The sequence below is a fragment of the Sciurus vulgaris genome (assembly GCF_902686455.1).
Source record: "Sciurus vulgaris genome assembly, chromosome: 7".
NCBI lineage: Eukaryota > Metazoa > Chordata > Mammalia > Rodentia > Sciuridae > Sciurus > Sciurus vulgaris.
In genome coordinates this window covers 56633539-56646251 of record NC_136467.1, presented here as the reverse complement: position 1 = coordinate 56646251, position 12713 = coordinate 56633539, and the positions used below count along the sequence as shown (strand labels likewise).

At 39.5% G+C, this 12713-nt stretch overlaps 1 protein-coding gene across 1 annotated transcript in view; it reads right to left on the bottom strand.

Annotated features, from left to right (window-relative positions):
* OSTM1 (osteoclastogenesis associated transmembrane protein 1) overlaps positions 1 to 6861 on the bottom strand; it is a 33362-nt gene extending 26501 nt beyond the window's left edge. The window contains exon 1 of the mRNA XM_079147612.1: positions 6379 to 6861. Coding sequence (XP_079003738.1) covers positions 6379 to 6780 — 402 coding nt within the window. The 5' untranslated portion in view covers positions 6781 to 6861. The remainder of the gene's footprint in view (positions 1 to 6378) is intronic.
* Between the last annotated feature and the right edge of the window lie 5852 nt (positions 6862 to 12713).

Below are 12713 nucleotides of genomic sequence, written 5' to 3'. Positions count from 1 at the left end.
AGTTACTTAGGTTACATCTTCAAAAATTAAAAAATATCAATACAGCATAGCCAGGTGTGGTGGTGCAAACCTGTAATCCCACCGACTCACAGGCTGAGACAATAGGATTCTGAGTTTGAGGTCAGCCTGAACAACTTAGTGAGACCCTCTCTCAAGATAAAAAGTAAAAAGGGCTGGGATATAGCTCAGTGGTAGAGTGCTCCTGGTTCAATCCCCCACCCCTGCTAAAAATCAATATAGTACAGACTGTATGGGTGCTCAATGTGTGGAACAGCTGAGGTGAATAAGACATCAATGTATTTGGGAAGAAAGAAATCATACGGAAAGCAGGATCTGAAGTAAGCTCCCTATTTTGAGAAAGGAAAGAGAATTCTAAAATGGAGACTAAAAGGATCACAAGGTAAAAGTGATTATGTGGTATTTGTAAGTATTCAGTGGGCAAATATAGCTAGAGTGCAGAGTCCCCATATGAAAGTAGGGACATTAGAAGGGTAAGTTAGAACAAGGATGAGAAAGGCCTTGAGGGTCATAAGGGTCTGTACGAAATTCTTGAAGACTTCTGAGGAGGAAAATCAAGAGTTTGGGGAACAAATGTTTAACCCATGATATTTAGGTGAGGAGGCAGGGAGACTAATTAAACTATCCCCATAGTTCAGGTCTGATGAAAAGATGGAGGCAACACTGGGGATGGAAAAGAAGTGATGAATAATCCCAATGATGACGATGTGTCTCCTGAGTAGTTCTAAATGCTCCTAGAGCATAAACCCACTCCATCCTCCTAACAACTATAAAATAGTGTTACCCACCCGAATTCAAAGCCCACCTCTTCCATACATGACCGTGGATAAGCTACTTAGCCACACTGAGGCTATTTCTTACAGCATGATATCCCCCAAATGTGTGTCTGTACCTTAAGTTCCTATTGGAGGAAACTTTGTCACATCTTTTTATTTCTAACACCTAGCAACAGTGATCAAAACCCTAGTCATTGATTTATACTTAAAATTGTTAATAACCAAATCTGTCATCATCATTTGGCAGAATCCTCACTACCATGAACCCAACCATCCACTTTCCTCATGCCTGAACGTAGGTATTTGGAAGCAGTTGGCAAAAAGTTAAAAACCAAGCAGATTGTTTCCAGAGTAAATCCATAATCCCAAGCTACACTCCTCACTTTCTTGCTGTTCTCCTTTTTACAACCACTATTTCAAATCTTCTCCAACTCCCTGAAACTTGGGATAACAATCCCACTCTTTACTCCCAAGAAAAGGTTCAGTCTCCCAGCTGGCAGAGACAGCAGAAGACCTCAAGCCAAAACTCTGATTTGCCTCCCTCTACACTCAACCTCTCCTTCTACCCTCTGGTGGAGAAAATGCCTGCCCCTGATAAAGGCCCGTCACTCCTTGCATACCCTAGATTCTATCCACTCTGTCTTCCTTAGAAACTGACTCTATCTATTTCTCCACTCTCTTACAGGACCATTCACCTTTACAAGGTCTTCACCTTTTCCACCAACATGTTTGGGTGCACAGGCATGCACCTGTAGTCCCAGCTACTCAGGAGGCTGAGGCAGGCAGATCACTTGAACACAAGGGTTTGAGGCCAGTCTGTCTCAATAAACAAACAACTTTTAAAGATGTTTAACTCTTTCACCTTAGGAAAGGAAGAGAGACGGAGGGATAAAGGAATAGAAAGAAATGAAAGAAAAATCACTCAGTGACAAATCTCCTTTAAGGCCAAACTCCCAAGTAGTACAGGTTCACTCTTCCCACTCCCTCACTTTCTATTTACTGTTTAACTCACCCTATTCTTGCTGTCACCCCCAAGCGATCCAATGAAACCATTCTTATAAGTGTCAGCAATGGTGCTGCTGTTGATAGAAGTACTTCCAAGCCCTGGTCGCAGTGACACAACGCCTGTAATCCAGCAGCTCAAGAGGCAGGAGCATCGGCGTTCACAGCCAGTCTCAGCAAAAGCGAGGCGCTAAGCAACTCAGTGAGACCCTGTTTCTCAATAAAATACAAAAAAGGGCTGGGGATATGGCTCAGTGGTCGAGTGCCCCTGAGTTCAATCCCTGGTACCATCCCCCCCTTAAAAAAGGTACTTCCAACCCTCTCAGCAGGATCTGACACAAATAACTACTCCTTCCCTTGTTCTTGGCTTATAGGATCCTACCCTCCCTTCATTTTTCTTCATCTCTGTGACTCCTTCTAAGCCTCCTTTGATAATTTATCCTCTATCCCAAACTTCAACTTTTAGCCTCCTTTTATATGTGTGTGTACATGTGTGCACGCACATGCGCACGTTTGTGTTTGTATATTGGGACTAAACCCAAGACCTTGCACGTGCTTGGCAAGAGCTCTACCACTGAGCCCACAGCCCTCTTAGCGTTCTCACTCCTTTTTCAGGTATGCTCATCCCTGCTGTGGTTTCAAGGACTATGTTTATGCTGATCTCTTCCAAAGGTTTTATCCCTAGTTCAGACCTCTAGACATGTATTACCGAACCACATATGCAATTATCTCCTCTTAGGTGGCTAAAAATACCTCAAACCCAACATTTCAAAATCAAGTTAATGATCTCCCATCAAACAGGCTCTTCCTTCCATCTTACTAAACATCAACCCTCTCACTAAGTTGCTGTTATTCAAACCCTGGAAATCATCATTTCCTCTCTCTCATTCCCCACATTCAATTAAAGACCAAGCCTTGTCATTTCTACTTCTTGAATCTCTCTGAAACCTACCCATTTCTCTCTGGCACAATGGCCCGACTGACCTAGCCACCACCATTTCTCACACCACTGTAACAGTCTCCTAACTCACCTCCCCATATGCCCTCTTTCCCTACCTTCTCCAAGTCCTACTCCTTCCATTTTCTGTCATGTTGCCAAATGGCCTTTAGTACAAATCTGGCCATGTCATTCCACAAATTATTCCTTCCAAAAACATCACACTGCTTTTAAACCAGAATCTAAAATCCTCAGCATTTCTTACAAGGAACACAGACCCTAGTATCTGCTCACTTTTTCAGGCTCAAATCACAAGTCTCCTTGCTCACTGTGCTGAGTTTTCAAACACACCAAACCTCTCCCCATCTCAGAGTCTTCACACCTGCTATTTCTTTAAACATACACCTTTTCTCCCCACCTCGCACTGTCTCACATTGTAGGTGTCAGCTTTAAGCACTGATCACTTAACCTATCCCCAAACATTCAAGATTAGCCCCCTGGTTATATGCTTTGGTACCTCTGGGTCTTTTCTTTACAACACTTATCACACTTGAGTTAAATAATTACCTGTATGACAATATATTTTAACATCCGTTTCAGTCAATAAGCTCAGCTCACCTGGATATATCCCTAGTAACTACCATAACCTGCACATAATAGGTAGTCAAATGTTTTGAATGAATGCATAAGAAGAATTACATTTTCTGGTATTTAATGAAAGATACAATGTTATGCTATGTTCCCATTTTCACCCTATATTAATAATGATGAATATTACTAAGAATTCATTTATTAATCCACACTAAAAATAAAGATTATGCTATGCTCTGTTCTCATTTTTACACTTTACTCCTAAGAATCCATACTAGGAATGTATTAAATACTCTCCAGATACATAACCCAAATGACTAGCACATTCACAAATACATGTGTAACAATACATACTTATATACATCTATTTAAATTTTAAATAAACCAAGTGGAATAGGACAGAGCTTACTATCTCAAAATCTGCGAGGATGAAAGCATCCTTAAAACCAATCTCATGATGCAGAACAGATCAATGAATCCATGTCCTATCAGTTTAAACTAAAAGAAAATACGACTCTAAGGAAAAGGGAACCCATCAGTTCTACCATTCAGGTTTCATAATCACTGTATACTGTGAGATTGCAAAACTATATGAGGTCCTTGGCCCAGTAAATCTACAAGGAAGTTAAAAGAACATAGGATTCTCGTCAGATAATTCTACTAGTTAAACTAATTAGCTTGCTATCCCACATAAACAACCTGGCTAGTTTCTAACCTTAGATTTTTTTCTCCTGGTTCAACTCTTGTCCTCTCTCAATCTGAGTCCATTCATCCTAAAGAAGGTCAGAAATTCAGCCTATGGGCTTTTCTCTGATTAAGCAACCACACCTTGCTCTGTTCCTATCTTTTGGCATCTCCTTTATCCTATCCTTCTACAGAGCTATGGTATAATTTATAACACCCTGGTAATAGTTTCCTTTTTCTTAATACAGGTTTATTTTATTTCCCCAATTACACAGATAGTTTGAGGCCTGGGTCTTACCTACTTTTCTTTCTATATCCTCCTACAAGCCCAACATTCAAGTAGTAAGTAAGTGCCTGCTAATTAAATTGATTTAAATAAAAGAAGTGAGTCAAAGAAAATGGTTTACTCTGAAGAAATAAACCTCCCCAAAAAAGACAACTAATTTCCTCAATTCCACTTGTATGAAAATCAGAACACATTCTTTCATAGATTCATTATATACATAATGGTTTCCAAACCAATCTACAAAAGCCTACTAAATCCATAAAGCAGCTATAGAAATCACGCTTTTGAGGTAATGAACCATACCCAGCTCTACTGAGGAAAGAAGGGGAACAGAGACCAAGGTCTAAGATGAATTGAAGAGGAAATGCAGATTGGAAAAAGGATTTTCTTGTCTCTTTTCACCTCTTTACTCTCTTCACACCAGGGTGAGGTAAGCAGGTGCCTATGTTACTGGCAGAATCTGTGGTACAGAAGAAAGAGGAAAGAACCCCCATATGGGGAACTCATGTGGAAATTCATATACGGATTGGGTGACATCTTTAATACTGTACTACTAGAGTCTGGGATAATTTTTTCTTCAATCCATAGTACCTACACAAATTAGGAAATTTGGCTGCCTCAAAAGCTGTGTCATGACTCATGGTTATTCTGCCCATAATAGCACATGTTCTTTATAGTAAAAGTCACCCTAAAAACTACTCAACTAATTGCTCAAAACCAAATATGATGCCCTATTATTCCCTGCTATAGTTCACAAAGACAATTCTTGGGTACACTAAAGTCTCACAGGAATATAAATACATTTTAAATATACACATATGTATATAAATATACATATTTAAATATGCATATTTTTAAATATGTAAATATGTGTATTCTCCAATAGTACACCTGGAAAATACTGCATGTAAGCCTAAATTTATTTAAACTATCTTGAAAACCAATTCTTTTCAGCATAATAGAGCACAGAATTTATTTGCTGCAAATAAATCCATTTATGTAAAATAATATCAGCTGATTTAAAGCACAACGTAACTATGTACAAGTTTATATTTATCCAAATCAACAATGATTTAGGAGATAATTCCAACCACATTTTCATGAGACTATTTGCTGTCCCCTCAACACAAGAGGAACTTTCCCACTCCCCAAACCCTTAACCCTCATGTTTTCCCCTTACCAGGCATCCTTGTGACTCGCCAGCTGTGACTCTAAAATTTTCCTAGTCTATACATTAGACAGTACTTAAGGGCAGTAATTGTCTTTAAAAAAAAAAAAAATTAAATCCTACTAAATGACCAGAAAAGCTTTCAGGGTGCCAAAAATGGAGGGCACACTTAACATTTCCTAAACTTTTAGCGCCCATAGACGGAGAACTATTGCTATGTACCAGTTTTCCTTGACCTCCTTTTATTCCACACTTTACAGATGAGAAAACGGGCAGAGTGTGCAACTTCCTTAGAGTATAGCACCAATAAGCAGAATGGAACTGGACTCCTGGCCAACTAGCTCCACACTGGTTTAATCGATAAGATGAACTCCCATACATTTCTTTTAATTCTTTTAACATCCACATCACGCAGTTATTGTTCTTTTGTTGTTTTCATTTTATAGGGAGGAAACTAAGGCTCTGAGAAGATCATTCATCCAAATACACACTGCTAAAAACTGGTGGATTTGAATATTTCTGACTACAAAGCTCAAGCTTCTAACCACTATCTGCTTCTCCACTCCACTGTAGTTTCAAAAAAGGGTTCTTCCTGGGAATTCCACGTTGAGACGGGAAGAAGCAGTTGCAGAAGCGGCGGAAGAGGGAAAAGGAAGAAGTTTGGAGAGCGGGACCCCCCCCCAAAAAACGAGTCATATCTACCTGCAAGTATGTACCAAGAGGATGCACAACAGCACCTAATCTCAAGCGCCAAAATGCCATCCCCTTTTTTCCAATGCCCCAAACTCCACACACTCAGTTCAACCCTCGTTTTTTACGGCTGGAAAAACTGAGGCCCCCTGAGTTGACCATCATTACATCCTTCTCCGCTGCCAGCCCTCCACGCCATAGATGCCGGGTGTGCTCCTCTACCCACCCCCACGGCTCGGCTGATGTTGTCCATCTTGCTGACGACCTGTTGGAAGAGCAGGTAGCAGGTCTGGCAGAGGCGCACGGGCCGGGCGCTGCGCACTAGACACCCGGTCAGCTCTGCGCTGCTGTTGGCGAAGTCCAGGAGCAGCTCCTGGCACTCGGGATCCAGATTCGGCAGGTCCGGGGGTAGCGTCAGTGGCCCCAGACCTCCGCCCTGTAGCAGGGATACGGTCAAGTCTTCCACCTCCAGCAACTGCTGCTCCGACAGGAGGTCGAACAAGACCCTGCGCGAACTGCTGCCGAAAGGAAGCGCGCCCAGGGCCAGCCTTGACCACAGTGGCAGTACCAGCAGCAGCCACCACAGCAGTGACGCCCTCCGCCGCGCCACTGTCTGGTCCCGATCCATCACTGGGTTGACAAGCCCCAGGGATCACACCACTGCTTCTCCGCCCCACCGCCGGCGCCGCCACAGCCGCTGCTTCCGGCTTCCGCGGGCGCAGGCCGGGAGCAGGGTCACGAGGCACGCGCGTCACGGCCCCGCCCCCGGTCGCGGCGCCCCGCCCCCTTGGCGGCCGGCGGCCTCAGTCTTAGGGCGCGCGCGCACGGACGCGCGGACGCGGAGGCTTAGCTCTCGAGCGCGCGCCAGGCGCTGGCCTGAGAGCGCGCGTGCCGCGCTGTAACACAGGCTTCCACCTCTTTTGAAAAGACCCACCTTGCCGGTCTTGACCCTTAAACGCCCACTGCTTTGGGGGCTGCCTGTGTTCTAGAAGTCTGCGGAATTTCTTCAAGTCAGCAGACCGACGGCCTGGACCGTCGAGGTTACTGTCCCTTGAATTCCCAGGGAAAGCCCGTTAGTAAGTGGACTTTGACAGGTTTTTTATTTAGAGTTTGTTAACATAATGGTTTTCCTCGTCCTATTTGGAAAAAGTCATAACATCGTTGGCTATTATTGGTGTTGGAACTAGTGGCCTGCTTTTTATTGTGTAACCTTTCGACTGTCTACGACAGCGCTGCGCGATAAAACTTTCTGCGGTGATGGACATAATCTACATCTGCGTTAATGAGTAGCTGTAAGCAAAACTGACCGAACCGGGAGCAGACCTCGACCGGTCAGCAATGCCTTTTATTAAGCAGCGGAGTCCATCAGGCATCGGAGGGGTAGAAAATGGCAGAGGGCTGCAGCAAAGGTCGGAATTTGATGGTGTTTTGGCAAGACCTGCTTTGGGGAGGAGACAGCTGCTTTTGGCGGGCAGGTGAATTTTGGCTGATGAATTTTGACTGAGTCATAGCAGGAGAAAGTTCGGAAGCGACAGGGAGAGAGGCCTGGAGCCACCAGAGGACCGATTAGAGATAAGGGCAATTGTACGTGCTCAGGGCCTATGTCCTTCCAGGGGACGTGATTTTCTGTATCCTTCAGTAGCCACTGGTCATATGTTGAGCCCTGGAAATGTGGCTACTACGAATGAAGAACTGAATTATCGATTTTATTTAAGTGTGACTAGCCACATCTGACTGGTAGCGACGGTATTGGATGCAGGTCTGGGCAGTGGGTGGCCAACGTGTAAGTCTGCTGGGAACTGAAGGGGTTTCCAGGAGGCAGCACCTTCAATGCTAAAACCTGGGAAATCCTGGGCAAACCGCTTTACTTCAAAATCCATCCAGTTTCTGACATACCCAAGGCAACTGTAGGACAATCTAACAAGCATCCTGATACCACTGATGGACTATTAAAAAATTTAAAGTCGTGGATGGAAAATCATTTTCTGACAAATATCTAATTAACAAGATTGGTAGAAAAAAATACTTCCTTACAGTTTTGTATTATCCTGCTTTCCAGATTATCATTTTTGCTTATAAATTGCAGAGCTCCTGCACAGATTCCTATTTAGCATAGTATCCCAATTTATGTTTCTACGGGGTTTATGCTTACTTTTTACCCCACCTGATTTGTTATTGTTTTGTGTTTCTGAGTTTGCTTGTGATAGCTAAATTTTGTTTGATTTTTGTTACCAAGAAACTGAATAGTTGGAAATTGAATTTGTATAACAATAAATGTATTTCCAAAAGAGAAAGTAGGTCGTCTTAATTTTCTCAAATGTAACTTTAGGGTCTTTCTATGTATTGGAATTACCATTATGTGTTGCTGGTGGTTGTGTCCATTGTTAAAATTCTGTAGAAAGCAATGTAGCATAACCAACATTATAAATTCATTTATCTATTGACCCAGTAAGTTGACTTCTGGGAATTTATCTTAAACATACACCAACCTTGTATAGATATTATTATTCATTGAAGTTTTGTTTAAAATAGTAAAAGTGGAAAGGAGGAGGTGAAGGAAATGGGAAATAAGGGGAATTATATTGGCCAAATTATATTGTTATATTATGTGCATGTATGAATATGTAATAATGAATCCCACCATTACAATTATAATGCAAAAATAAACAATATGGAAAAAGAAAAGTGATTTGCAAATATTTCCTAAAAAGTAAATAAAAAGGAATGTTTAAAAAATTATGGACATCTTTTCTCTTCCCTTTATCCCCCTTCCTGGAAGTATGAAGTCCTAAAGGTCAAGTAGAGCAAAGTAGGCATCTGTATTTGGTAGGCTTGCATTGGTGGAGGCCTGGAAAAAGATGTCAGAACACAGGTAAGAAGAGGAGGACATTTACATGAAGGGAGAGGCAATATCAACCAGATGCAGGCTATTGGATCCTGAGAAGAGTTTCCAAGCAAGGGAAGGGATGGCAGTGACAGAGATTGCTTGCAATCAGAAGGATTGATAAAATAAGTAAAGACATTATGGATAATACATTTACCATCAGAAAAGGAAATTACAAGTATGAAAAGAGAGAAATTCACTCTGCAGTTTTGGATTACAAGAAATTGTACACCTTACGACTTAAGATACATATGGATATAAACCAAGTGTGCGGACTTAAACTATACTGCACAACTGTTTCCCAGCAACTCAGGAGGCCAAGATAGGAGGATTGCAAATTTGAGGCCAGTCTCAGCTATTTAATGAGACCCTGTCTCAAGCTAAGTTTTTTTTTTAAAATTAAAAGTACTAGCTATGTACCTCAGTGATAAAGCACCCTTGGATTCAATTCCCAATACAAAAAAAAAAAAAAAAAGAGAGAGAGAGGGAATAAATATAAATATAGGTGTAAGTATGTATGAGTGTATATTTAATATGCATGTGTCCATATTTCTCCTGTGAGAAGGCTCAGTAGCAAAGGCACCTCAATAATAAAGAGCACACATAGTGCCCAGTTCTTGGCTTCTAGTGTCATTTTCCACCAGAAGAAATGAAGGAGCCTTAGAGAAGTGGCTGATTCTACCAATAGAGGAGGAAGAGTACATTTTGATTCTGAACCATCTTGTGCAGCAAGTAAGGAAGTACTCCAAGAAGGATAGGAACATATCAAGAACATACAAAATAGTTTAGTTTCCCACTTACCCAATCTGAAACAATTTTAGCATCAAAATAAATAATGATGCTCTCTTTCAACAATTGACATGTGTCCTTCCTATCCTGGATCACCTTTTAAAGGCCAATGTAATTCATAAACAGGAACATGATATTGTTAAACAAAAAACACAGATACCTTTACAAGCAAGAGAATTGATCGATACCATTTTAGTTAAAGGAAATGCTGCAGCCAACATCTTTAAAAACTGTCTAAAAGAAATTGACTCTACATTATATGGGAACTTATTTGTGGAAAAGAATATGAAGTATATTCCAACAGAAGATGTTTCAGGTCTGTCACTAGAAGAACAATTGAAGGGATTGCAAGAAGAAAGAACCTGTAAAGTGTGTATGGACAAAGAAGTTTCTATTGTGTTCATTCCTTGTGGTAATCTGGTAGTATGCCAGGAATGTGCCCCTTCTCTAAGAAAATGTCCTATTTGCAGGGGTATAATTAAGGGTACTATTCGTACATTTCTCTCATAAAAGAAAAATAGGCTGTACAGTAGTTTTTACCAAAAAGTCTAAGCTGTTGTTGAACATTGAAAGCATCTAACATAAAAAAGGAATGCTTGGTTCTTCATTTAGTAACATTTATGTTCTACTCTGTTTAGGTATTAATAATCTTGTTTCAAAAAAGACAGTGTTATATATTTAATCTTAATCCATTTAGTTGCAAGAGAAGATTTGTTTCGAGAACTAAATCAGTATATAAGTGTGAATGTAGGAAGAATTAAAGGAGTAGTGTCTGTACTTGTTATGGGTCATTTTGGGTCTTCTTTATAAAAGTTTTGGGTACTAAATTGCAGTATAGTTTAAAAGAACTATTAATTAGTAACACTGGAATTCATCAGAATTGTTGCCAGATTCTTTGTTGCTTTTCACTTGTTTTGTAAAATAAGGATTTTTCTGTTACTAATAAACAATATTTTCCCTGATTTGTTGGAAACAATAAAATGCTTTACAAGGAAAAAATAAATAAATAAATAATGATGGTTAACAGATTATAAGCCATTGAGTAAAACAAGAAAACCTTAGTCTATAGTGATATATTTAAATAAATGAATAAATTGATAAGGAATAAGGTATTTACATATTTTCAAAAAGTTTTGCCTTCAAAATATTTACTAATTACAAATAGGAAAAAAGTAAATTTACAATGAAGTTTGTCAGTCTCCACGTTAATTAAATGATCAACATAAACACCACCATAACAGGATGTATTAAAAAGTGTATGCTAACTGATAGAATGCAGTTAGAAGACTGCACATCACTTCTGTTACATTTCTGCCAAAGATGCATTACCTGATTCTAATTATGAGGAAGCAACAGATAAACTAAATTCAGATTCATTCTACAAAATATCTAACCAGTAACCTTCAAAAATATCATTGCTATAAAAGTCTGAAAGGAATTAAGTCCTGCACCTGACATAAAGAACCTTACTAGAATAACTAGCAACATTTGACGGGATCTGAGCATTAGATAAAGTAATGTATAATGTTAATTTTCTGATTTTGATAATTGTGAGTTTTTCATTTGTAGAAAATCCACTGTAAAATATCAGGGTCATGAGGGACATTAAATCAGCAACTTTTAGATAGTTCCAGAAAATTTTTAGAAAAGATTTGTACAGTGCTTGCAACTTTTTTGGTAAGCTTGAAATTGTTTCAAAATCTAAAAATACGTTCAAAATCAGAGTAGAAATACCATAGAACTCTGTGCATTTGAAATTGTATGTACAAATGTGAAACAACTGCCAAGGTAAGTGAAAAAAATAAAATGTAATAAAAAATGTTAATGCTTGTGCAAGCATATGTATAGACTGTCTCCAGAAGGATATAAGAAATTGATCACTTTGGCAGAAGAATAATTGGGTAGTATGGAAACAGGGCTGGAAGAGATACTGTTTGTTGTAAACTGTAGTACTTTTAAAGTTTCGTTCCACAAAAATATACTTCTTAGAGGGGTGGGGGGGGGAGGGAAAAAAATAACAGAATGAATCAAACAACATTACCCTATGTAAATTTATGATTACACAAATGGTATGCCTTGACTCCATGTACAAACAGAGAAACAACATGTATCCCATTTGTTTACAATAAAAAAAGACAAAATATATATATATACTTCTTATTCAATAAATTGATAAGAATTAAGAGTTTCTTGTCAACTATCGGTGGGCTCAGAACATTTCTGAATCCCACAAATCATGACAGAATTTTATAGGTGTATATGTTTTTCTGAGAAGATAGACATAATTTTCATCATAGTTTTTCATAGGAGAAAATGAAGAATCATAGATTTAGAACAAATTTAAATAAAATGACTTACTCTAAATTTGAGTTGCATTAACTTTGCTTTTTACTTCACATATCTTAAAATACATGAAACAAACAACAAAGCAAAATGAAAGGCAGTAATTCATGGAAATAGGCACAGAGATGACTGAAATAGCATTGTGCCCGAAGAACAGAAAATGAAAACAAATGTGTACAATACAAATAAATATTACAGGAAATGATGCAGAGGTATTTGAGAAGCATTGAAGATGGAACTAACCATGCCTACAGTTTTGCAGAAGAGTCAGAAACCTCTTCAAAGAGTTTTTTTTTTTTTTTTCTAGTGGGGTTCTATAGAATGAATAGGAATTCACCCAATGGAAGCTCCGGAGTGTCTAAGAGCGAGGTGACTGACACCAGTCTAGACAGAAAGAAAGACTGGGGAACTTGGCTTAAACCTGAAGTTGCAGGCAAGCACACTATTTTTCCTTAGAACTTAGGTTAATAAGCTTACCATGGAGATGATGGGGATGGTGCTAAAGTCAATTCATATGCTTATTATTTTCTGTGCTGAAAAAGCTT